Source organism: Dipteris shenzhenensis, chromosome 10 (genome assembly GCF_047967505.1).
Source record: "Dipteris shenzhenensis isolate YYH24624 ecotype China chromosome 10, Dip_SZ_1.0, whole genome shotgun sequence".
NCBI lineage: Eukaryota > Viridiplantae > Streptophyta > Polypodiopsida > Gleicheniales > Dipteridaceae > Dipteris > Dipteris shenzhenensis.
In genome coordinates, this window is record NC_141605.1 from 37,993,518 (window position 1) to 38,020,336 (window position 26,819).

The 26,819-nt window shown below is 44.5% G+C and overlaps 1 protein-coding gene across 5 annotated transcripts in view; it reads right to left on the reverse strand.

Annotated features, from left to right (window-relative positions):
• Positions 1-26,819, reverse strand: part of LOC147897774 (D-lactate dehydrogenase [cytochrome], mitochondrial-like) — a 102,503-nt gene that overhangs the window by 55,385 nt on the left and 20,299 nt on the right. For all 5 annotated transcript variants that reach the window (XM_087380221.1, XM_087380219.1, XM_087380218.1 and 2 more), the window contains exons 8-15: positions 25,710-25,746; positions 25,461-25,522; positions 25,268-25,364; positions 25,073-25,147; positions 24,815-24,923; positions 10,897-11,006; positions 10,690-10,752; positions 10,436-10,515 (exon numbers count right to left, since the gene is read on the reverse strand). In XM_087380221.1, coding sequence (XP_087236347.1) covers positions 10,436-10,515; positions 10,690-10,752; positions 10,897-11,006; positions 24,815-24,923; positions 25,073-25,147; positions 25,268-25,364; positions 25,461-25,522; positions 25,710-25,746 — 633 coding nt within the window. The remainder of the gene's footprint in view (positions 1-10,435; positions 10,516-10,689; positions 10,753-10,896; positions 11,007-24,814; positions 24,924-25,072; positions 25,148-25,267; positions 25,365-25,460; positions 25,523-25,709; positions 25,747-26,819) is intronic.

Genomic DNA, 26,819 nt, shown 5'->3' on the forward strand with positions numbered 1-26,819 from the left:
TGAAACCGTGATGATTGTGGCATGAAAGTGTGGGACTGAGTCCGAAAACTAGACGGTGACTCGGTGAACTCGGTGAGGAACGGAGATGACAGTGGAATGGATGAGGCATTCCCAACGGGGTGTGTAGATGCTAAACGAAGAGAGAGAGAGAGAGTGTGCAGTACAGGACAAGTCGAAGAAGAAGTCACCTCACATCAACTTAGATAGATAAGGTTCCTAAACACAAGTACAAAGTACTTGTATCTAGGCCTAGGACTAAGTGTCCTAGGTGTCATATAGGACTAAGTGTCCTACATGGCATAGTAAGCACTAACACAATAAGTGCCTACACTTATGCCTACAAGGCACATACCATGGCCTATAGGGCATCACTAGAACCATCAAAAGATGGCCTACAAACCCCCCTCCATGGGATTGGCTGAAGTACTCTGGAAACGTCTCAGAATACCTGGTAGTTTCTGGTCATGGTGGCACATGTTCATCCAAAAGGATATAGCCACCTATGAATGTACAAGGAATGTCAGATCATGTAACAAAGGGAACCAAGTTTACAGCCTGTCGGAAGACTTCGAACTTGGGACGAGGAAGTGCCTTTGTAAACATATCTGCGATGTTGTCCTCTGTGGGAAGTTAGGACAACTCTATGTCGCCTGCTGACAACCGCTCCCGAACATAATGATAGTGAACTTCAATATGCTTGGTACGCGCATGAAACACTGGGTTACGCGCAATGGCCAAAGCACTCTGGCTGTCAGTGTAGACAATAGTGGAGGATGCCTGGCAAATACCAAGATCTGTAAGTAACTGTCGAAGCCAAACACACTCTACTGTAGCGGTGAAGGCTGCCCTGTACTCAGCTTCACAACTAGACGTGGCAACTGTCGGTTGCTTCTTGCTGAGCCAAGAAATACATGAATTGCCAAGCAAAAAACAATTGCCAGTATGTGACACTCTGGTGTCGAAACATCCTGCCCAGTCACTATCCGTGTAAGCATGCATGGTAAGTGAACCCTGATCACCATAGAAGAGGGCTAAATCCTGAGTGCCTCTGAGATATCTGAAGACTCTCTTCACTGCCTGCCAATGCTGTGAACTGGGCATGTGCATGAATCTGCTGAGCTGAGATACTGCATACTGCAAGTCAGGTCTGGTGTGACATAAATAAATAAGGCATCCAACAGCCTGCTGATAAAGAGTGATATCACATGGTGGACTCCCATCATGAGCTGAGAATTTGAAGCCAGGGTCCACTGGAGTAGAGATTGGCTTGCAATCCTCAGACTAAAAACGATCAAGGAGCTGTCCAATATACTTGGACTGAGACATCATGATACCCCCCTCAACATGAGCAAACTGAATGCCCAAATAATAATGGAGCTGTCCCATGTCTGACATGTCAAAAATCTGCTGCAAGTCAGCCTTGAAAGCTGCAATTTGCTGAGTATCTGGACCCGTGAGAAGCATATCATCCACATATAAAATCAGCACTAAAAAATCAGATCCACTCCCACGGAAATAAAGAGTGGGTTCTGTGGGACTATTCTGAAAACCAAGGGATAGTAAGTGTGCATGAATTTTGGCATACCATGCCCTAGGTGCCTGCTTCAAACCATAAAGGGCTTTTTCTAGGCCGGCATACCTTATTTTCAGAATTAACAACCTCAAAACCAGGAGGTTGAGTGACATAGACTTCTTCCTGCAGATCCCCATGAAGAAAGGCAGTCTTGATGTCAAGTTGGTGCACTTGCCAATGATGATGGGCCAATGATGATGGGCTGCAATGGCAATGACACATCGAATGGTAGTAATCCTGGATGTGGGAGCAAATGTCTCTTCAAAGTCAATGCCTTGTTGTTGGGCATACCCTTTTGCAACAAGACGGGCTTTGTATCGAGCTATGCTGCCATCAGATTTTCTTTTTAATTTGTAGACCCACTGCGTTCCAATGGCATGCTTGCCAGGTGGGAGATCTACTAATTCCCAAGTGTCATATTTGGCAATAGATTGTAACTCAGCTTTCATTGCATCCATCCACTCTTTGCTGTCAAAAGCATCTTTATGGCACAAAGGCTCTTCATTGCAAGCTGTAGCAAGGAGTGCAAACTCAAGAAAGTGACCATGCTGTCTATTCCCTGATCTTGTCCGGGCAGCAAAAGGCTGATCTTGTTTGCTGTCCCTCAATGTATCAAGAAGCCATCTGGGAACTTGCCTTTGCTGTCTATTAACAGCTCTTTCCTCAATGACTACATCATGAGTAATGGGATCATTTTGTGTCGGAAGAGAAACCTGTAAATCAGCATGAGGTTGAGGCTGAGTATTGCTTTGTGGAGGGCCTGCAGGAGGCACATGTTGCTGCTCAAAATCCTCTTCTGATGATGGTAGAGGTAACCAAGATTCAAAGGCATCAAACATGTCAATATCTGGCTTTGCTTTGCAATCCACAAGAGGAGAAGCTGAATGTTCAGCAAAGATCACATCTCTACTGACAATAATCTTTCCAGTATTTGGTTGATATAACCGATACCCTCTGCTCTCCTGGCTGTAACCAATGAATATGCATTTGATTGCCTTGTCATCAAGCTTATGTCTCAGCTGAGATGGTACATGAACATATGCAAGAGACCCAAAAACTTTCATGTGTGAAAGTGAAGGCTTCCTGCCTTTCCATGCTTCATAAGGTGTAATAGTCTTTAATGCCCGTGTAGGTGATCTATTCAGCACATAGTTGGCACACATTACTGCATCAAGCCAAAATTTATTGGGCAAAGACTTGGCCTTAAGCATGCATCTGGCCATCTCCATTGTGGACCTGTTTTTCCTTTCAGAAACAGGATTCTGCTGAGGAGTGTAAGGAGTAGTGCATGAGTGAATAATGCCCCGTGAGGAAAGAAATGCATCAAACTCCTTTGACATATACTCACCCCCCCTATCTGTGTTGAGGGTGACAAGCTTGCATCCTGATTCATTCTCAACCATATTCAGCCATCTCTGAAAGCATAAGAAAACTTCAGATTTGGCCTTTAAAGGATATACCCAGCAATACCTTGTGAAATCATCAATGAGAGTCATGAAATACTTGTATCCTCCAATGGCATTTGTCCTCATTGGGCCACAGACATCACTGTGTACTAGCTGCAATTTCCTTTGTGAGAGTTTTGGACAATTCTTTTGAAAAGGAAATCGATGCATCTTACCCAAAAGACAACCCTCACACACATGTTTAGAAACTGTGTGAGACTGAGGTACATCATTAGCCATCTGCTGTGAATGTAGCTTTGCAAGGGCTCTATAATTGAGATGGCCCATTCTCTCATGCCACAGATGAGTTTCAGCAAGCTGTGAATCTGAAATAGCCAATGCTTCGGTATAAAGTGCAGCTGCATGATGATCAAGGTGATAAAGCCCTTTTCGCAAAGTGCCAGTGAGAACTATCGCATTGTCATCACGAAGATCATATACTAGGCATCTGTAGCCATCAAAAATTACTCTGAAACCTGAAGTAGCAATTGCTGAAATTGAAATCAAGTTGACTTCAATTCCAAGCACAAAAAGAACATTTGTCAGAGAGACAGGATGGCTGGAAATGGATGTGAGCTGCACATCTCCAACTCCTTTTACAGCATATGAAGCATTATTGGCACATGTAACAGTCCCCCCTCGAGGTGCATCAGCTAAAGAATGAAACAACTGTCTGCAAGATGTGACATGCTTGGAAGCACCACTATCAAAGTACCAGGACTGAGCATCATTAGAAGTAAAAAGTGCATCAGCTTTGGAGGGATCAAATGAGCAATGGACAGCCCATGCCCAATCATCCTGAAGAGCATGTGCATGTGAAGCATCTGATGGCTCATGGGATTCAATGGCATGTGAGGCATTAGCTGTCAATCCTGCTTTCTTTTTCTCCGAAGCAATGCGCTTCCTGCATTCTGAAATGTCATGTCCACGCTTGCGACAATAGTTGCATCTTTTCTTCTTTCCTTTATCTACTGTATTTTTAGATGCAGGGGAGGAATTACAGTTGCTATGTGTAGAGGAATTGCAGCTGCTATGCGCAGATTTTGGCTTGTTCATAGGCTTGGAAACCTTGCCTCTTCCTGTTTGCTGTGAAGCAAATGCATGATCAGGAATAATGGCTTGTCTGTTAGCTCTACTTTGCTCTTCCTGCAAAAGCAAAGTAACAAGCTGATCAAAAGAATAGTGGTCTGGATTACCCATGGCCACTAATCGAAGGGTTGTAGCAAACCCTTGATATGTATCTGGTAGTCCATTCAATGTAGTACTGACAAGCTGTGTATTTGGCACCACTTCATCAATGTTGGCAAGCTGTTCCATGAGGTCCTTGACCTTTGTCAAATATGCATCCATTGACTCACCTTCATTCATATTCACTTCCTGTAATTGCCTTCTCAAATATGCAACATGAGCTTTATTGCGAATTTGATATAGAGAAGCCAATTATCCCAAGCATCCTTTGCTGTCTTGCAAGAACGGATGTGTGGAATAATGATTCTCTTGCATGATAAAGCAATGCATGAATGTGCATTTGCATCTCTTGCATCCCATCTAGACTGTTCTTGAGTTGGAAGAGCAACAGCTGGAGTGCTAGAGGAAGAGGCATCAGGAGAAGTACCACCTGCAGAAGGTGCAGCAGTAGAAACAACCACTGAAGGATTGGCTGGCCTCAGATCTTGGGCAGAAACAATATTCCACAAATGCTTTGCAACAAGAATATGTTTCATGAGATAAGACCACATCGGATAGTTGGTGCCATCCAACTTATCATCTTCACGAAGAACTCCAAATAAATCTTGATTGTTCCCAGCCATAGCAACTGTGATAACTTGTAAAAGACCTGAAAACCCAAAAGCCTCGAGGCTATCACTGCAATAAGCTGGCTGTCCCAAAAATGACAGCAAATATCTGCAAATTTTTGACCCAAATCAAAGGGCAAATGCAGATCTGACCCAAATGTGACTGTGACAGGCAATATTCACTGCAAAAACAGCAAATTTGGCAAAAGCCCCAAATTTATTGAGGGCAAATAAGCCAAAAAGAGGGCAAATTCAGAAAAGCCCCAAATTTTGCTGAAATTTTGCAAATGTGACCCAATGTATGCAAATCTGACTCAATGTCCTGCAAATGTAATTGAATGTCCTGCAATCTGATTTAATGTACTGCAATCTGATGCAAAAACAGCAAATTTGGCAAAAGCCCCAAATTTATTTAGGGCAAATAGGCCAAAAAGAGGGCAAATGTGTGAAAGCCCCAAATTTTGCAATGTCCTGCAAAAGCCCCAAATTGCAAATGTAGATTCGCACTTCGAAATTGTACAAAACACTCGGAGCAGGTACAAGCTGTACGGTCAGCTGTTCTCAAAGTACACGTGTACGGAATGCATGTACAAGTTGTACGACGGCTGATGTGCAGGTGAACGTACGGAGCAGATGATCGTACGGAGCAAATGAACCTGTACAAAGCAGGTACGGTGCGAGTACACTTGTACGGAGAAGAGCATACGGCTGTCACAGGTACTTATTCCGTACGGCGACGGGCAGTACGGTGTACGACGACGGGCAGTACGGTGACGATGTACAATACGTAGTAGAACCGTACGGTTGTACGACGCGAATACCACTGAAGGTACGTTGTACGGCGATGCAACGTGCAGGTACAACGCAGGTACCACTGAAGGTACAACGAAGCAAATAGCGATGAAGAGCCTCGAACCAGATCTGGGAGAGTGTCGACCAGCAAGGTAGAAAACTCTCCAATGAGCAATGGAGTACTCGGGGCTGAGGAGAGCTGGAAGGCTAGAGCAATACCTGCTCTGATACCACTGTAGATGCTAAACGAAGAGAGAGAGAGAGAGAGTGTGCAGTACAGGACAAGTCGAAGAAGAAGTCACGTCACATCAACTTAGATAGATAAGGTTCCTAAACACAAGTACAAAGTACTTGTATCTAGGCCTAGGACTAAGTGTCCTAGGTGTCATATAGGACTAAGTGTCCTACATGGCATAGTAAGCACTAACACAATAAGTGCCTACACTTATGCCTACAAGGCACATACCATGGCCTATAGGGCATCACTAGAACCATCAAAAGATGGCCTACAGGGTGTGGGAGCGTGGGCTGACTGAGAGGGAGAGGGGAGAGTGAAGCGTAATTCGGAACAGTATATATGACACCTCCGAAGTAGGTGTCATAAGTGGTGCGATAGCTCTAACAGGAGAGGAAGGAAAGGAAACAACTGGCGCAATAGGCATGAGTATGTCACTGATCGTGGATGTAGAAAGAAAGAAAGAAAGAAATTTTATTAGAGTCTTCGGAAGACCGATGGGTCTATGAGACTGATACAAATCACAATAAGGGTGGAGCTACTGAAACGAGCATCATCACTAGTGCTGAATCCTAAGTCTGATCATACATAATCAAATACATCTGGATGTAACAATGAAAAGAAAAGCACTGGAGCGGAGCGGAATTCTCAGTACGGCATGTCGCCCTGGCTAGTGCATAGCCGATGATGGAACGCTGGTGCCCGTCAAGGGGTGCCGTGCATCTCGATCTCCTGGATGAGGCTCGACGCAAGACTAGAGCCACCATGACTCCCGTGGGACGTATCCCGGGTCTAAACAATGATGGGAGGTCCCCCAAAGATCTGTGTGTCCCCTCGATGTCTCGTGTGTCGTGCTGCAATCGTCGGGTCGAGATCTCTATCACATCTGCGGCTAGAGATTAGATTATCAATGTCACTCAATGGGAAGAACTTTGTGATCCTCCTCTGAGAGGTGTCTGATGATGTGGCCAAGCCCCGTCACCTGAGTAAGTACTCTCTGTGTCGGACCCCCTCGTGAATGAAGGCCACGAGGCATCTCTGGTCTGGGTAGGCGAGGAATCCAGAAAGGAGCCCGGAGCCGTCTCTGAAGAGGCAATGGTAGCGACCTCGGATCCCGTAGTACACTAAAAATAAAATGCTCCTTCGACTCAACCTCCTGACAGTCGCACAATATGCATAACCGATGCTCCCTAGGAATCCCCTCTGCTCTGCCGCTCTCTATGCAAAGGCGGTGTGATGATACCCGAAACTGTCTGATGGAGATTCGTAGTGAGTGAGGCATATGAAGCTCAGTGTACCCCAGTGGTGTGATGAATCCCTCCTCAGAAATACGAAGACAGTAATCTCTGTAGAAACTCAACTTCACTGGAAGCTCCCTCGGCTCCAACCAAGTCCTAAAGATGTGTAGCTGCAGGAGATCCTCTCGAATGACATGGTTGGTGTGTGGCCCGATCGGGATGGTGGGTGGGAGTACCGGAGGGGCATCTAAACTGTACTGAAAAGGAGGTATCCTATCGATGTGGAACCCTAGTCTCACAAACCATCTGTGAGTTCGTGCGATAGAGATAGAGATAGAGGGAGCTGAGGCTGGAACTGAAACTGAAACTGTAGCGAGGGCTGAGGTCGAGGTAGAGATAGAGGCTAAAGAAGCTGAGGCTGAGGCGGGTCCTGCCTTTGCTTTGTTGTCTACCCCGAGTCCACTTCGGTCGTAAGCTAACATGTGAGTGTGAATATTTAGGATGTTCAAACCCCCCATGCATCTTAGGTGCACAAACAGAACTATACTTGAGGAGGCGAAGCACCTAACGATCAGTTTTCAAGCACCAAAGACACTCAACCTCAAACGTAAATTTCTTAATGTCCAAAGAAGACCAAGGAATAAGCGGCAAATAGGCTATCATAATGGACTGCACAATCCAAAGGCAAACATGAACTGGCCAAGGAAACAATTTCCAATAATCAATCTTATGTAAGAGCTTTTGAAGCACCCACTGCCTCTCTTGTGGACGGTGTACTACATGATCAGAGGGCAGCAAGATATCAGGCCACAAAAGGCAATGCCACTAGAGCGTCCTCGAAGTAGGCGCCAACAATGGATCATCTCGCAAGATTGCTTGGCAGTAGTAGATGAGCATATTATTGAAGTTATCCGTGTTGAAATTGTTGGATGATTGACGCATTTATTGGACTATCCATGATCATGTCATATAGTCTAGTCTACAGTAAGTTGTCTAATGAAATCAAAGCTACGCAATGGTGTGTAACATGTAGCACAGAGATGGAAGGTATTGAATGGAATTTAGGGACCCATAGAATCCCGATTGTTCAAAGAATTGAGAGCATTAGAGAAGAGAAGAAAAGTGCGAAACAACCTGGAGACGGGTCCAGACCAAAGGACAATTTCTCAATTTGTGCGTGTCATAGAAAGGGCAAGAACCGTATGGCACTAATCGTGGGAAAACGAGGCGACACTTTGACAGATTTTGCACAAGACGCAATGGCGATTTAGCATGGGCTAGATCCAAAGAGTTGAAGGAGACATCATGTCTTGTTGTATTATGTTCTATGGCGCTAGATTGAGAGAGAAGTGCACATATACCAAGAGTACTAAGCCCCCCCCCCTTTGTAGAGATTCATGGTTAGGATGTCTCTCTTTGAAATGTTCAACCAATTCTTCCCTTGGATGAGGCACATGTTGGATTTACTGATAAAGAGATGAAAGCGGCATTGTCTCGGTTGGGATGCTCCAAATCCACGTGGTGGGATGTCCTCACTGTTGAGTTCTTTGCTGACTTTTGGGATCAATTGAGCCCAATTCTTGTGTACTTGATCAATGATGCTTTGCGTTTTGGCACTATGCCTGTGTTGTGGAAAAAGGGATTGCTGCATAAACCATCGTGTGAACATTTGTTGGACTGGCAACGGTCGATTACACTCATGCTTTTCTTGTATAAGCTGATTTCTAAAATGCTAGTATTATGCGTATCCGATTTCTTGTACATTGTGTGAAGACGTGAAGTGGAATGAACATCAAAGGTATAGATCTTGTGGCTACGTGGGGGGGGCTGCAAACATATCAGCCTAACAACGCTGCACTACATCATCAAGGTGCTCCTTATTCTCTATCCACAACCATTGGGGCGTAGCACCCAATCAAATGAATGCATCCACCGGGAGGTATGCACCCACCAAGAGGCATTCAGAGTAGCCATTGGAGCAATGTCTTTGGGGCGTAGCACCCGATGCAACGAATGCATCCTCTTGGCCCATCTACATTAGTCAGGCCATCTTCCAGCTATTTCCAAGATCCAGAGGATGGCCTGACCAATGTAGATGGGCCAAGAGAGCTGCTGCCAATCCTAAATCAAGTGAGCCAAAAAGGCACACCCAGGAATACAACCATGTAAATGCCCAAAAATGACATCTGATATAGCAGGAATCCAATGGCCAAAGGCATCTGTGCGAAGAGAGCCATCACACAAGCAAGTATAACTACCCATGGTTGGTATTGCTACAAAAAGATGAGCAAAAGCATAGCCTTGCGAGCTAACATGTGTATGAATGTTTAAAATATTCGAACCTTAGGCGAACAAACATAATTGTATTTGAAGAGCTGGAGTGCCTTACGGGCACCAAAGACATGAATTTCTTCATATTCGAAAAAGACCAAGGAAAAAGTGGCAAGCGAAACTGCACATAAGCCATGCATTGCACTATCCGAAGACGAACATCAGGCAATTTCCAATACTCTATCTTATGATAGAGATTTTGCAATACCCAACATCTCTCTAGTGGCAAAGAAATATGCCATCCAATAGGATAGCCCAAAAGATGCACTATCTAATCAAAAGGCAGCATGAGGCCGCCACAAAACGTGATGCTAGTCACTCTCATGCGAAGGCAAGAGTTTGGATTTAGTGAAATTCACTTTCAACCCAACCGCATGAACAAACAAATCAAGCGCTTGCCTAGGATGCCGAACATCTGATTTCTAAATTTCTTAGTAAGAAAAAGAGTCATTTGCATAGGCCTGGCTGTCAAAAGGAGCACGTCTAGGAAAATCAATGCCATGCAAACACTGTTGGAAAACTAAGGAATCCATATGTATGAATAGTGGATGAGTAGCAATGGCAAAAGGCAAGGCACTGAGAGGACATCCTTGACAAGCAGAGCATCCCAAGGTCCATGGAGAGGAAAGGGAAGCAGACAAGTGCAAGATGCCTCATAAATATCCTAGTAATCTTGTGTAAGACTTGGGAAGTGAAGCATCACCGAAAAATGAGGGATGTGTATTCTATTTCAGAACAAGGCATTATAAGGCACCACTACCTAGGCACAGGTTTATTGCATCACTTTATAAGGGTCCTCTGGTCTTCTTTCTACTTAGTAACCTTGCTTTGCCATGCTCTTATTATGGTTGTTGCACATCTTGTTGACATGAGCATTGTTCCTCGTGTATTTTCTTCAATACTAAGAACGATCCTTTTAGGAGAAGAAAACATGTGTTTCTAGCCACAGGTTAGGGACCTGCATACAAAACTTTTATTCCTCTTATGTTCATATTAAGTGTGAGAAGGTAGGACAATGTGCTTACCAAGTAAGGAAAGATGCATCGGTCTCCTCTTTAGCTCTAGAGATACATTCAGCAAGTCTCGATAGTGGAACACAGACATCCTACGGTTCGAGAACAAATCAATGTGAGGGAGCCAAGACCAAAATAGGTTACGGATAACAACAACAAAACCTGAGGCTGGCAAAATACACTTCTTGACATTGAGATCCAATGTTAACGTTTATCTATGTTCATTTTGTTTACGCAAAAAGAATGCTTGGTAAATTATGGCCTACTGTGGTAACAGCATCCGCATTTGGTTTCAAAGATAGGCATGCCCATAGTGCCTCCTTGCGCATCTGGAACAGAAAGATTTCAGCTCAGTGTTGTCCATGCTTCAAAGAAGAATGAACAAATCAGTACCTTATGACTAGCTTCTCAAATTCTTCATCTTTGTGACTAATCTGAAAAATGACAAAAAGTATAGAAACTTTTGAACACACCCTCCAGAGTTGTTCCTTTTCCTCGGGACTTTCTGCGAAAAGAAAGCCACCACCATTGTATTTCTCAGCAATCTTATGAACGCGCAAAGTTTGTTCAATGGCATAAGCCTCTGGAAGCAAATGTCAGAGCCTTCAGTATTTTGTTCCTAACATCCAAACATCCCAAGGTTTCAAGGTCCTATAGTTACTATCATGCTAGACCCAACACAAGGTTGCTTAACTGCTAATAAATATAATGAAAACATTAAATTTGCACATTTCTAAAGTAATACAGAATATTTCCTGCCATGCCACTTCTCTGATTCAATACCTATGCACAAACCCAAATGACCACAAGCTTTGACCTAGTTGGGAGTTGTCTCATCCTTGAAGCTGAAGAAGATTTGTGCTCAAATCTAAATGTTTAGAAACAATATTAATGCCTTTGAAACAACGATCAAATCTGGAACATCGTCCAAGGGTAGTAAGGACTTGTCTATGTTAAATATTTGAAGAAGTTTGAAAACATTGTTTAGCATGCAATGCTCGAGTAGTGTGCATGCGTAGAAGAAAAACATCACGTTTCAAAAAAAAGAGTCGTTTTTTGTGTGCATGTGCATGTGCACGTGCATGTGTTTAAAAAAATAGATTCGCACACAAAAAAAGTGAGTGCTATTTTTTCTACTTTTGTTCTCTTTCATCGTTCTTTGCAGCAATCACTCTTTGATTGTCTGCAAACTCACTACATAGACTACCATGTATATTTGTCCTACACGGAGATTTTCTCTTGATGTACTTTTTCAACTTCACTATTTTTGGACAGCTACCTTGTAATATAAAGCAAGATAAAGCATTCAAAGTTTTCACCCAAAAAAAGTGAGTGCGTGCGTGCGTGCGTGCGTGCGCATGTGTGTGTGTGTGCGTGTGTGTGTGTGTGGGGCTGATGTGATTCATGATCATGGTACCATGATCTCTTTTCCTTTGGGTGCCAGACAATATGGTTTAGGGATGCACTATCACCCTCTATGGCAAAATACTACTCAAATGCTTCAGCCATTTCCGCCGGTGCCACCACTTGAGCTTGAGGATAGGCTTGAAGATTGGAATCTTCATTCCCTAGGTTCATCAGCCCGTCCCTTGAGGCTGTCTCACATTATGGTACATTCCTTGTATAAAGTTTTGATGCCCCCACCTTGGGTTTCAGATAAGGCAAATCAACTTTGGCACATGAATTGCCAGCAAAGTGGTGGCGGAAGAGATTGTGGCAGCTTTGGAGTTCCAGAGGTCCTCTTCGACACCAACAGGTTAGCTTTGGCACCTGGACATATTGCTCCGAGTGTTTGTCACAAATGTTTGGCTCCACGGGAATCTGTGCCTCATCTTCTTTGGCATTGTCCACACACCTGTGATTTCTTGGATCTCCTTACGCACGGTTTGAGAGCTATACAAGTAATTTGGTCCTTGAATAATACTGCCAAATGGTAGCATAAAAGATTGCAGCAGCTCTGCTCTTGCAAACTTCCTCTTTGTCAAAAGATTTTTCCATGGCGAGTGATGCTTGGCATTATACCCTTTGGCCAACTCTTGGCACATAGGAATATTGCTCCTCCTCTATGTCATAGATGTCTTGCTCCCAGGAAATTCACACTCCATCTTTTCTGGAATTTCCTTGTCACCCATGACTTCCTGCTATTTTTTCAGCAGCACCTTCAAGCCCACTTTCCTACGACTTGCTTTAGCAAGCTTTTTTGAATCTTCAGCATTCACCCACGAAGGGCGGAGTTTGATCTTTTTTTCACATAGGTTCCATATTGGGCACATGTGCAATGGCTACAGGTTCTCAAGCTATCGCAGATGATTTGCGGTATGCCGTCTGTTCCTCACCGGATCATTCAGGCTGAGTTTGGGTCATCCCCATTACAGCTAGACACTGCATTTCAGGTCATCACGTATCTGTACCGAGTCAGGGAGTACAGGGATTACACTTCTGGGCGCAACAGACTACCTTGGCTAGCATTGTCCTCCTCTATGGCACTTTCAGAAGGAGGTATGGAGATGACAGTGGAATGGATGAGGCAGTCCCAATGGGATGTGGGAGCGTTGGCTGACTGAGAAAGAAAGAAAGAAAGAAAGTTTATTAATGTCCACTGGAGACCTAAAAGGTCTATGGGACAAAAGAGACCTGCTTATATATCAGTACAGAGAGGGCCATAGGCAACCTCCCTGGGAGTATCATCAGGTTCCTCCAAAAAACAAAACACATAGAACCTAAAAACATAGAACATATAACATAAAACATAAAAAGAACTAGGTACTAGGCTATGGGGTGGCCATTACATTAGTTTAAGACTGAGGGTCTTTAGGTTTTGTCTTAAATTCTCTAATCAGTGCAAGACCGTCACGATAGACTGCCCATTTTCCTGCTTCCCTGGCTGCCCGAACCTTAGGAAGCTCGGTAGCTTTGTCCTTCAATTGGGTTCTTGTAAGCTCCTCAGCAATCCCTATCTTTGTCCCCTTCAACTTATAGGATTATCGTAGAATCCTCTTCCTGAGTGTCTTCGAGTTGAAGGTGATGACAGCGTGTCCATTCCTGGGCGATAAATAAACTGGGGAAGACTCCTCTTCATCATCATTCTTGTCATCAGTTGGGCTTGCTGACCAATCAATGGCCGCAACTGCTGCCTTGATTCTTTCGATTGCCTCATCGAAAGTGTCATTCTCATGCTGCCAATCTGGTGTTCCCCCTATTCGAATCTTCATAGCATTCTCTTTCCGAAGGTGATGTTCTTGGATCTCTGTTTGGATGTCAACCTTGGGTTCAGCTGTCACTTTCACCTGGATGAGCTCTCTAACCGTGGAAATCAGCTGTGATGTTGGGGGCTCAGCTTTACATGTTTGTACGGCTGCTGCAATAATCTCCTGCTTCCCTGGGCCTTCCAAAGCTGCAATACGAGCTAGGGCTTGGGTGACCTGGGACCTCAGGTCTCGCACTTCTCGCTGGAGATGGTAAATTTGCTCTTGCGGCTTGGTCGGCATCGGGGGAGGTTGAATCTTATACCTACAGTACGTCCTGTCGAAGGGAGCAGGGGTTGTGACTGCCATGGCAGAGTAAAGCTTGGGGGGATGAGGGGAGGATGGGCTGGCCATATCGACTATCCCCCCTTTTGGCTGGACTAACCCCTTGGCTGGGCCTGGGGTACAGCCCAGCCAAGAGTGGGGAGAGGAAAAAGAAGAGTCTCGACGACCTGTGCGGCGACGACTTGAAGGGCGGGCTGAGCAACGACGGGCTGAGCGACGACGGACTACGGGCTGAGCGATGATGGGCTACGGGCCTACTACGAGCGACGGGCTACGGGCGACAGGGAGAGAGAGCTAAGAAATAGAAGAGAGAGAGAGAGAGAGAGAGAGAGAGAGGGGGGGGGAGAGGGGAGAGTGAAGCGTAATGCGGAGCAGTGTATGACACCTCCGAAGTAGGTGTCATAAGTGGTGCGAGAGCTGTAACAGGAGAGGAAGGGAAGGGAACAACCGGTGCCACGGGCATACGTATGTCACTGATAGTGGTTGTAGCTGTAGTTGGGGATGTGGGGGCTGTAGCTGAAACTACCACTAAAGTGTAAGCTGAAGTCGAAAGTGAGGATGTAGAGGGAGCTGAGACTAGAATTGGAGCTGAGACTGAAGCAGGGGCTGAAGTCGAAGTAGAGATGGAGGGAGTTGAGGCTAGAACTGAAACTGAAACTAAAGCGGGGGCTGAAGTCAAGGTAGAGATAGAGATTGAAAAGGGCCCTGCCTTTGCTTTGTTGTCAACCCCGAGTCCACTTCGGTTGACACGCGTGTTCACATCCTCAAGTTTCAGTTGTGTCTGCTGCTGTTGTTTTTTTTGGTCGTCTTTCTTGACTTTATCCGTCTCTTTCTCGGCTTTTCCCATTGCCTTGGATTGATTCGTGTCCCCTTGATGCAAGTTTTAGTGCACGATCGGGAGCAGGAGCATGGGCTCCCCCCCCATGGAGGGAAGCACACCCAGGGCGAGGAGGGTAAGGAAGTCGGAGGAGTCGGAGGTGGAGAGGTGAAGGAGGGAGCTGCCCATGAGGGGGGAAGGGGGGGTGGAGGGCTGTGAGGCGTGGCGGGAGAGAGAAGCAGCCGGAGGTGGGGAGGTGAAGGGGTGAAGGTGAAGGTGAAGTGAAGAGGTGAAGGAGGGAGCGGGTGGGAGGCCCAAAGGCCTAGGCGGAGGGGTGAGCAGAGCTGCAGCAGAGGGGCGGGGCTGCAGCAACTGCAGTGCAGCACGGGAGGGAGGAGCAGCACGAGAGGGAGGAGTAGCACGGGTGGAGGGGCGGCGGAGTGGCAGCAAGAGCTGCAAGCGGAGACGCAAGCGGGGACCAGGAATGGAGGGCAAGAGTGGGAGGGCGGGAGCAGGAGCTGCGAGCAGGGGCGGGGAGCTGCCGGCGGGGCAGCAGTGAGCAGGAGCAGAGGGGCGAGGAGCTGCAGGCAAGGGCAGCAGCGAGCAGGAGCGGAGGGGCGGGGAGAGAGAGAGAGAGAGAGAGAGAGAGAGAGTCTCTATTAAAATTTTGTCTTCGGAAGACCAAAGGGTTCATGAGACTAAAAGAAACTGACACAATGAGCTGAGGGATGGAGCCGCTAAGCACGCATCAACACCCATGACGAATACAAAGGAAAACCCATAACCTCGATCATAACAATGTTGATACATACAGAGAGTAACCTTGATCATAACAACATCGATACATATAGAGAGAACTCTCCAAGCTCACGAAGTGGGAGGCATTGGGGGCATCGATTCTGGGAGGGGGCGTCAATGTGCGAGGCTGATGTGGTGGCATAAAACCAGAGAGAGAGAGAGAGAGAGAGAGAGAGAGACATCATCAGGCCATGCCGACTCTGGCCAATACAATGCAGCCTCACAAGGTGTAAATGTCAAGGGGAGCTCGAGAGGGGGCGAGGTCCTACTGATGCATAACCAGTGATGGAGAGCTGGCGACTGTCTGTGGGCATTGTCCGTCTTGATCCTTTGGCAATGACTCTGCTCCTAACCAAGGCTATTGTAACACCTGTGGGTCGTGTCCCAAGTCTGAACAAGAATGAGAGGTCACCCAATGTGATCTACATGTCTGTCCGTTGTCCAGTATGGCGTGTCTCGAGCTCCAAGTTCCTACTACGTCTGCAGTCGATGACTATGTGGTCCGTATGAACCAACTAGAAGAACTCTGTGATCTTGCTCTGAGAAGAGTCGGACAATGTGTCTGAGGTCTACCTCTGTATCTTGAGTAAGTGCTCTCTATGTCGAACCACCTCATGAATGAAAGCAACGAGGCACCCCTGCTCTGGATACGAAAGGAGTTTGGAGAGGGGCCCAAAGCCATCTCTAAAGAGACAATGATAGCGACCACAGATCTCGTGGTACACGGGGCATCAAGGTGCGAAGTGCTTTTCTGACTCAACCTCCTGTCAGTCGCATAGCGTACATAGGCTCCCAAGGTATACCCTCAACTTGTCTGCTCTCGCTACAGAATCGGTGTGACGATACTCGAAACGGCCCGATGGAGATCCTCAATGAGTGCAGTAAGTGAATCCGACTATACTCTAATGGGACAATGAAGCCCTCCTCAGAGATGCAAAGGCAGTGATCTCTGTAGAAGCTGAGCTTCACTGGAATCTCTCTCGGCTCCTCAATGAGTGCAGTAAGTGCATCCGAGTATATACTCAGGCAGGACAATGAAGCCCTCCTCAGAGATGCAAAAACTGTGATCTCTATAGAAGCTGGGCTTCACTACAATTTCTCTAACTCAACCTCATGCCGGTCGCATAGCGTACATAAACGGTACCCCCTGGGTATCCCCTCAACTCATCCGTTCTCGATATAGAGTCGGTGTGACGAAACTACCCAATGGAGATCCTCAATGAGTGCGGTAAGTGAATCGATTGTACTCTATCGGGACAATGAAACCCTCCTCAGAGATGCGAAGGTAGTAATCTTTGTAGAAGCTTAGCTTCACTGGAATCTATCTCGTTCGGCTCCAACTAGGTCATGAATGTGTGTAGCTAGCTGTAAGAGATCCTCTCGAATGACCTGGTTGACCTCGTGGTACCCAAGTGGGCTAGATGGTGCGTCTAAGCTGTACTGAAAGGAGGATAATCTATCCTATCAAACATGCTCGCACTAGCACACCTATTAAGCCACAACCCCTTTCACACAAACACACAAAGCTATAACCGTGTTCACACTAGCCACAACCCCTTTCACACAAACACACACAACTATACCATGTTCACACTATGACCCTATTCACACCTCATCATGTGGACAGGAGATATAGCTTTGTGTGTATGTGTGAAAGGGGTTGTGGCTTAGTAGGTGTGCCAATGTAATCATGTTTGGTAGGTGTAAGTGGTTTGGAGAATGTCACACCATCTATGATGTAAGTGTGATTCTCTCAGCTGACATCATCAATGGCGTATGTGTGTGAGAAGATAAGGCGCCCTTTGCCTATAAAATGAGGCCCCCTTGTACTTGCAATTATCTCAATTGATTCAATACTTTGCCTCCATACTTGTGTCCATCATGCAGTCTCACTCATCATTCCCAACACACTAGCCAGCCAGACTCGAGCATCAAAGCTTCCAATAACATTTCCAAGGGCCTAAGACAAAGTCTCTTCTCTTCAATACACTTGTCCGTGCAGCTAGGATGTACAGCAGCAGTCCTTTTTGGGAGACAAATCTATTGCAAGCAGACTCATCCCGCATAGAGAGACTATAGGTTTTGCTTCTTGCTCGAATGATCCGTTGATCCGTAGCAAGACATCGGTCCATGCCATACTCTACTGGCAAAGTTTGGGGCTATTCCCTACAACCCAATGTAGTCTTTCAATTGGTTACTTATCTCCATAGAAGCGGGGACTTTGGTACCACAACATCAAGATGAAGCAGATTGCCATGGCTCGCCTTGACTTCATCTATGAAAATGGAGGTAGAGGAGTATTAAGGAGCTGGTAGGCTCTAACTAGAGAGACTATAGGTTCTGCTTCTTGCTCAAATGATCCATAGTAAGCCATCGGTCCCACACCATAATCTACTAGCAAAGTTTGGAGCTACCCCTCTACAGCCCAATGTAGTCTTTCAAGTGGTTATCTCCATAGAATCAGGGTCTGTGGTACCACAACATCCGGAGGGAGCAGATTACCATGGCTTGCCTTGAATTCATCTATGGCAATGGAGGCAGAGGGGGATCAGAGGAGCTATGTATGCTCGCACACACAAATGGTTATCTCCATAGAATCAGGGACTGTGGTACCACAACATCCGGAGGAAGCAGATTACCATGGCTTGCCTTGAATTCATCTATGGCAATGGAGGCAGAGGGGGATCAGAGGAGCTATGTATGCTCGCACACACAAATGGTTTGTAAGCTTGGGGCTATAGATGGACACACTGCACTAAGCACAATGGAGTGGAGCTTTTAGAGTGGGAAAAGATGCTCAAGACACACCTAGACAAGTGGTTACTAAGGGAAAAAGATATTGGTCAATCACGATCTAACAAAAGAGCAATATCTGAAGAGAAAAATAAAAAAGTAAAGGAAGCAAGAAACAAGGCATGATAACAAACTTGAAGAATGGAGAAGCACACGTGGGAGGAAAGTAAAAAACAAGAGATGAGAAAGGCAAGTGGGTTCCTAAAAACAAATAGGGATGGGAGACCCTAAGGATATGGATATGAATATGAATATAGATGGTATTCATATAGACAAAATTGCTGCAATTTCAGAAGAGCTAAAAGAATAGACATCCTTATTGCACTTGGAACTTGGAACACCAGGGTTATGAGGTTCCCATCTTGAACAGTAAGATTATATAGGAGGAGGAGGATACGGAGGGATAGCTTCATGCCCTCTTGGAACAAGTATCCATTGTCAAACAAGACCCTTTCAAGTGTTGGAGACATCATAGTCAAAGAGTGTGTTGGTGTGTGGTACTAGGTGATCTAGTACTAGTCTATGTGTGTGTCTTGTGTGAGTGCCACGTGTCTGGGGCTTATCCCATATGCACCAGGTGCTAGTGTGTGAGTGTGTAGCCTATATAAAGGCTTGTACTTCAGTCTTCACTTGTCATTATATACTTGATGAATGAATGAAAGCCTTCTTCATGTCTTCATTTAAGCATCATTTCCTCACACGCTAACTCTCTCTCTCTCTCTCTCTCTCTCTCTCTTCTCACCATGTTTCTAACATGCTATCAGAGCACGTCAATCCTGCCCTAGCCCACCCTGCCACATCATCATCTTCTCCAACAAACCCTAAATCCTAACACTGCTCAGCCGCCTCTCCTATGCAGCCTACTCATTTTCGCCTCTAGCTGCCTCTTCCTTTAGCCATTTGCACCTGGTTTTGCCTCCACAGCCTGCCGCCTCTACTCTCTTCTTCCTTTCGCCTTCATTCAGGTAATTTATGCACGCATTACCTGCTGGTTGGCGCTTCCTTCAGGTCGCATGTGCACGTGTGCTTCCCCAAAGATGTTTTGGAGCATTTCGCCGCCACAATCTCCATCCCGTGTGCTGCTGATGCATAACCGCTGATAGGATAAAATCTGTATATATTTTTCTCCACATAGATTGTGCATGAGGGTAGACACTGAACACATGATAGTGTTAATTTGCGGGTTGTGTGTGAATAAGCCAATGTAACTGGCTGCACATGTAAAAGACCTTTTTATTTTGAACTTGAAAGACTAAAAGTTTTTTGCAGGGACTTATCAGGGAGATGATGAAATGCAATGTGGTTGTACCAGACTTCCAGAGCAAGGGTATCCAGTGTGTGGTCAAGTGAAATGTTTTTGGGGTCATGTAAAGTCAAGTCATGAAGGGTTTTTTTTTAATATTTTCCTGAGTCAATGTGCACTTGTATGTTACGGGAATTCGATATGTTTTGGTGCCCACGTCAAGGGGCTTTTCATATGTGTATATGGAGAAGCATGCAAGCTTTAATGTGCATGCTAATGTGTGTGGGAATTGTGTGACTAAAGGTCCAAAATGTGCATTTAATGTGATTTGGGGGAAATGTCTTGAGAGTGGTAAAATGTCACTAGTGAGGTGGCAGATTAGGCTGAGGTGGCTGGACAGATTGAGAAGGCATCGTCCTCATACATGTGGCTACGTAATAGAAGAGGGAAGCTTCTGGTTGATGAGCGAGCATGGTACGTGGAGTCCGGGAGCTTGCAGATAAAGGAGAAGAGGAGGAGTCGGTGGGGGACGGACGAGCTGTTCGAAAAAGCTGTGTGCATAAACAAAGGGCTGAGCGCCTATGAAAATATGGGCTACTACGTGATGAGAAGGGAGCTTTGAGAACAAGGGCAACCTTGCATCGGGTGACGTGCGTGGGTTGAGGTCTGGAAAGAACCGTACGGATGGTACGGACTGAAGTGTGGATTTTTGTACGGGCTATAGTACGAGATTGTACGGAGGTGTTTTCGTCGATCAGTACGGTGCCTTGATCGCAGGCTGAACAGGCACATACGGGTCATTGAAGATGGCTTCTACGAGCTGTATGGAAGATGGTCGTCATTAAATGCAGACTGTACGGATTTCTGTGTAGTTGTACGGGCCTGCTGTCGTACATATAATTGTACGGCTGTTTGTACGGTGAATATACCTGCAGGTTTTCAGATGATGGTATCGGCTAGTTCTTCTTTTGAACAGCTTGTGGCCTTGGGAGTCGTGCTGGCCATTGAGCAGTGGGCTGTGGGTTCATAGTGTTTGAGGCTGACTGCTTTCTGAGTTTTTTTTTTGGGGAAACGTGCAGTTTTAAGTTCAGTTTGTTTCGGGCTGTGTAGTCTCTCCCCTCTTTCAAAGAGTCTGGGTGTGTTCTAGTCAGATTGTGTGGGAAGTTGACTTGTTACTTGAGTGCTCTGGATACCCGCTCTGAAAGTTAGGCTCTACCTTAAGAGCTACCATATTACAGTACTGATCCCGAAGAAGTCCTGAAAATACGACTTTGCCTCTAGAGTTGGATTCTGAAGAAGTGGATAAGATTGTATGGGGGCCAGCAATAAAGTACTGTCATTTTGTGTTTGTCTAAGGATAGTCTTGTGTTTCTTTTTTTTTCACATCACCGCCTAGACAGAGGTGTTTTCGAGCTGTCTTGAAGCCTCTCGCACCTACAGCAGTCGATTTTCAGTTTGGTGCCTTGCTGTAGCATTTCGGAACTGTTCTAGGGAGCCACCTTATACATTTCATACCTGTTGTTGCACTTTGGAACACCTACACACCTGCTGCAGCACTTCAAACAGTGCTACATCATTTCAGACTGTCCTATGGAGCCGCCTTGCTCATTTCAGACCTGCTGCAGCATTTGGAGCTGTTGTCTCGACCACAAGGGCTCCTATTCTGGTTCAGTTCTACATTTCGAATCATTCTCTTGCTGTGTCTTCATTAGGTTTAGCATTTTGAAGCCTCCAAGGTCATCGACTGCTGGAAACGTTTATTCACACATTGCTTCAACTTCCTTGCATTTGTGAAGGCTGCTAATCCATTTCAGAGCCCTAGACCAGCCCCTCTATTTGCTGGTTATTCATTTCAGCTTGCTGGCTCCTAATTTACTGATGCAAAATCTGTTACATCAGTTTGCTACTATGGAGCCTCGTCCTCGTGGTGAAGACTCATCAGCACAACTCTCAGCTAGGGATGAGCAGAATGGCAAAGCATTGGTGCTTATTGGTGTGAGGTTGGCTAACAAACTATTTCATCATCTTGGCCTCACTACTTCAGCCAAGGAGACACTTGACAAGCTCGAGAATATATATGTCACATCTAATGGACCTGAGGAGCAAGCTTTATCTGCTATATTACATGATCTATTCTGAGGTGGTAGATGATGATCAGTGACGCTATCTGTGTTTGTGTTGAGTCAAATAAAGGTTCTCAGCCTTGAGTTATCCCTCTAAAGTGAATGTTTTGGAGTCAATAAGAGGTACTCTGCCTTGGGTTGTCCCCCAAAAATGAATGTAATGTCTTTTACTTTGGTTGATGGTATTGACCACCCAGTTTAGAGAGACTTATGCAACAGACATTATCAAGAATACAAAGTGCACCACCTTGGATTTTACTATAGGGGACACTTTACAAATGAGATCATTTGCAAATAATACTGTAGCAGAAGGTGAAGTATTGGGATTTGAACAAGTGGAGCAATGGTCATTTGCACAGATGAGGATTCTAAAAGTCACTAATGATGGTATGGTTGATAACATAACATCCTTATGTGATCCCTACTATGAGGTAGGCAAGAATATGAGATGGAGCATGCAATTTTTAAACATGAGAAAGAGGCACGTGGTTTTCAATGATAAAGACAAGGTATACTACAATATCAAAGGACCTAAAAAGCATGTGCCAAGCTCTATCACTTTAAATGTGGATAATTTCAATGTACTCAATTATAGAAGTGACATCTTATCTGAAGTGGATGAGTTCATTGGTTTCGAGAAACAAAATGATTTTAGAAGGGAAGCCTTATCTGGGGTGGATGAATTCTTGCTCCGTGAGAAGGGCAAGGGTTTCAATAGCGATGTCTTGTCAAGTGTGGATGAGTCCATGCATATTAACAAACCTGGTGTCAATCAAGCTTGTGGATTTATGAAAGCCATGCAAGATGTCCCAATGAGCAATGTTCTCTCAGGAGTGGAAGAGTTTCAAGGTTCTCAATACTCTCATAATATATTGAATTCATTGAATGATCCTACGAGTATGTTAAAAATGAGGATGAGATCAACAGAGGATTATTCAGTATTTAACTTTGATTGTGATATGGCCAAGGATGCAATGACCAATCATGGATGCTTGGTTACAAAAAAATGTGAGGAGAAGAAGCGCATAAATACAGATAACAATGTGCACGAGAAACAAAAATGGTCATACATATGCATGAAGAGAAAGCGAATCCAAGCAGATCCACAAAAGCAACCAAAGAGGAAGAAAGTAATGGAGGAGGAGAACATGTTAAATGCATTGGGATATCTATGTTGCAAGTGAAGATGTATGCGCTTCATTGATCTTGCAGACATTAGGGAATGTAGAGGACACGTGTGGCAAAGAAGAGGAAGCAAAAGAAATGAATACCTTCTCACAAGTTTCTCTTGCTTTCTTAGAATGGCAATAAAAGGCTAAGTTCAAGACAAAAGATAAAACCTCTCGTAAATGGAAAAAAGATTTGCAATAAGGCATATCGCAATATTACTGGATTATCCCATGGTACATATTGGGATTTAGTCACCAAGGCAAAGGGCGGCAACAAATTTAGCATTCACGGTAATAGAGGAAGGTCCAAATCAAGAATCTCAACTGTCAGGGCAGCACCAATTTTGCAAGACTTCATACATGAAAATGCTTTACCTCAACCCCATATATCTACCAAACTCCCTAACGGTGATGCGATCACTGAAATGCACCTTCCACTGGGCTTGATAAAGCTTGAAGTATTTGACTCTATTGTAGTAAAGCAAAGGCAAAGAGGGGATGCCGTGGCTTCTTCTCATACTTTGTATACTCTTTGGAAGAAGAACTTTGGATATGTTAAAATCCCAAAGAGGCAAAAAATGTCAAAGTGCAATGTCTGTGATGATTTAAAGTGAGCGATTGAGAGTGCAACATGTCCAAATCAAAGGGAATTATACAAAAAAAACAGAAAATCTCATCATGACCTTATTCGACATTCTAGACAAAAATATGCATTTTGGAAGGAACAAGCTATTTCACATCCTGATGACTACATGTGCCTTAGAAAGGAGGGATGACAAGTGATGGTTTGCCCTTGCCGGTCGCAAGCGGACTGAGAAGTCACTATCACACGGGAGGTGTTGAATAGTTGGACTTGCTCTTTGCAGTATTGCGGTGGAGGAGGGATCGATCTACTCTTTGCGTGTTAGGTCTCACACTCTTTGCTCTGAAGGGGGGTGACAGGTGTTGGAGATATCATAGTCAAAGAGAGTGTCGGTGTTTAGTGTGTTGGTGTGTAGTACTAGGTGATCTAGTACTAGTCTATGTGTGAGTCTTGTGTGAGTGCCACGTGTCATCATGGGACTTAACCCATATGCACTAGATGCTAGTGTGTGAGTGTGTAGCCTATATAAAGGCTTGTACTTCACTTGTCATTGTGAATGAAAGCCTTCTTCATGTCTTCATTTAAGCATCATTTCATCACACCCTAACCTTCTCTCTCTCTCTCTCTCTCTCTCTCTCTCTTCACCATGTTTCTAACATCAAGATATATACTTCAAACAGACACAGGAAGGAAAAGGTTTACTTGGCAGCCAGCTATCCTGCCCCCCCCCCCCACCCCCGGTTTCCTTTCACGCCCCCACCCCAAATCACCTATCAACAAAAATCAGCACATATCAAATGAAGATTCCTACTTTTCAAGTAAGCAAGGATATTGACAATTTCTTGGATTGAGGTAAGGGGTTTCTGATAGGAGACATTAATGCAGGAACACAATCAATTCAAATCAAAGCACCAAAATAGGCAAAGACCTCCTATGTTTGGAAGATGATGAAGACGAGTTGAAAAGGGTAAGAAATTTAAAGGATATAAGTGACATCACGCAATTGGGCAGACATCTCTTGTCAAACTTAACCTTAACACCACAGCAATTTTTGAATCCCATTCCATGTTTTCATAAGAAAATTTATGTATGACCCATCAACCTTTAGAACAATTGTGAACGATGAGTTTAAATGTTTGTTGGCTGCTGTTTCTTTGACCCTTAAACTAAGCTACTCAACAATATGGATGGTGCTTCCAAGTTTCAAAATGCTGCCATAGTTTTACCTCGATTTCAAAACATAACCAGCGTTTGTATTGTTTCTTATTGTATCAACATTACATCAAGCCATATCACTTGAAAATTCACCATGCAAAACTGGAAATGAGGAAATACCTGTGCCTATAAACTCAAACAAAAGGGTTGTCTTTTCAGCAAAACTTTTCTGGTTCGCATTATTTAGGGCCTTTATAAATACTTCATCTAACAGCTCCACTCGGCTTACCTGGCCAGCTCAAATCAGTTTAATGTACAAACAAACGTCAGTAAGTTTTGAGAAAATCTAACACTCCGTGGGCGCTAACTCTGTATGGTACACTACTTATCACAAGCTTAAAACGCCCACAGCTTCGGCATTCCCACGTTTCAAGTTACCTGAATGCCGGAGTGCATCGTAGCTATTGCAACATCAGCAGCATCTTTGATGCTCTGGAAACTGCAAATTGCTACCTACAAGTTTCCAGAAAATTTCGAGTCTCACAATTCACACCAAGCAGAAGCAAACCAAAATTTGTATCTCCCCTGTATATTTGAGATAACAGTATCTTATACACAACCCATGCTCCTCACAACTGATGCTTCTGGAATTTTCTGGAGTCGAAGTGTGACTTCTGTTATGACTCCTAATGTTCCCTCGCTCCCTATCAACATACGTGTCAGATCATACCTGCAATAAATGCCAAAAAAACAGGACATTGATGCTCAATTGAAAGGATAAGGAAAATCCTGCAAACATAGAGAAGCAGTAGGTGTTCACACAAACCCTGCTGCACTCTTCCGTGCTCGGTTCGCCGTTTTTATCACATCGCCATTTGCAAGAACAGCCTGAAATGTACAAACCAATAGCTGGGGTTATTGCGAAAAGTCCTATTACTCCCTTTTATAAAAAAAGTATGATAGGCATATATGTGTTACAAGTAAATTTGGACTCCCTCGCTAGCGATGAGACTATTTATTAGGCTTGACATGGAGCTCCATGAAGATCAAATTGCTAGCAAAGTGGAAAGCAAACCTTTAAAGCAAGAACATTGTCTTTCATAGTGCCATACCTGCAACAGGATAGCTAAATTACAAACGTAACCCAGAAGATTGCAATATAATGGACCAACAGAATATATACTTTCTCCTAAGATTCTACACATTGGCAGTGCTAGCAAGTATATAGTCACTTGAATCAGGCTAATAGTAAATAAATACATAAATATCTCAATCGGACAGATTGATTGGATTGATAAAGTGCCTACCTGATAATAAGGCAAGATGCCCCTGATATTTGGACTTCTTCAATTTATGAACAACAGAAAAGCAATAGAGGTGCCTTCTTTGCAAGGTTGATATTTCTACGACCCTTGCCTACTACTTTACCGTGGGGTCTGAGCATGGCGTTTGTTCTTCTGTGTAATTCAGACACCAGCTTGCAAATGAAATTCCTAGGCACCTTTTGCTGCAACATTTTCTTCTCATAGACATGTGGGTTCCATATGCATATGGAGCCTTTTTCTCACAAAGAAGATGCTGGCAACAAGATTGCTATTCTGACTGCAATAAATGTTGGAACACAGCTAATTTAATAAGATATGACAATAGAAATAGTTGTGTTGTCTAGAGCGAAACTTTCCCCCATAAAGATATCAGCTATCGAGGAGAGTCTACTTGTAACTTGCTCATTCAAAGCAGATATAAACAAGTGACTTATTTTCTCTCTTCCAACAAGAAAGAAAAGATCATCACATCGCACAGAACAACCATGGGCTCTGATCCAAGATATGAAACAGCTATGAAAGAAGGATTCACAACATGAACATAATCAAGAAAGACTTACATTACCAAAGAAATCTTGGATGGGAAGGCATGCCCAACCATGAAGTCACATGACAGACTTTGAGCAAGCTCAGAACAGCTTCTAGATAACATCGAGCCTAGGAACTCATAATGTTTTAGAAGCAGCTTGGTCACATGACAAATTGACACTTCGCATGTTGACTCTCCATGGCCCCCTATCATGTCATCATATCCAATCATTAATGCCATCCAAAATCCCTCAAGAACGTGATATGTATGCTGCAACCTCAACATTGTGTGGCATATTCTTTGTGAAGCACACGTTTGCACCTGAAACCAT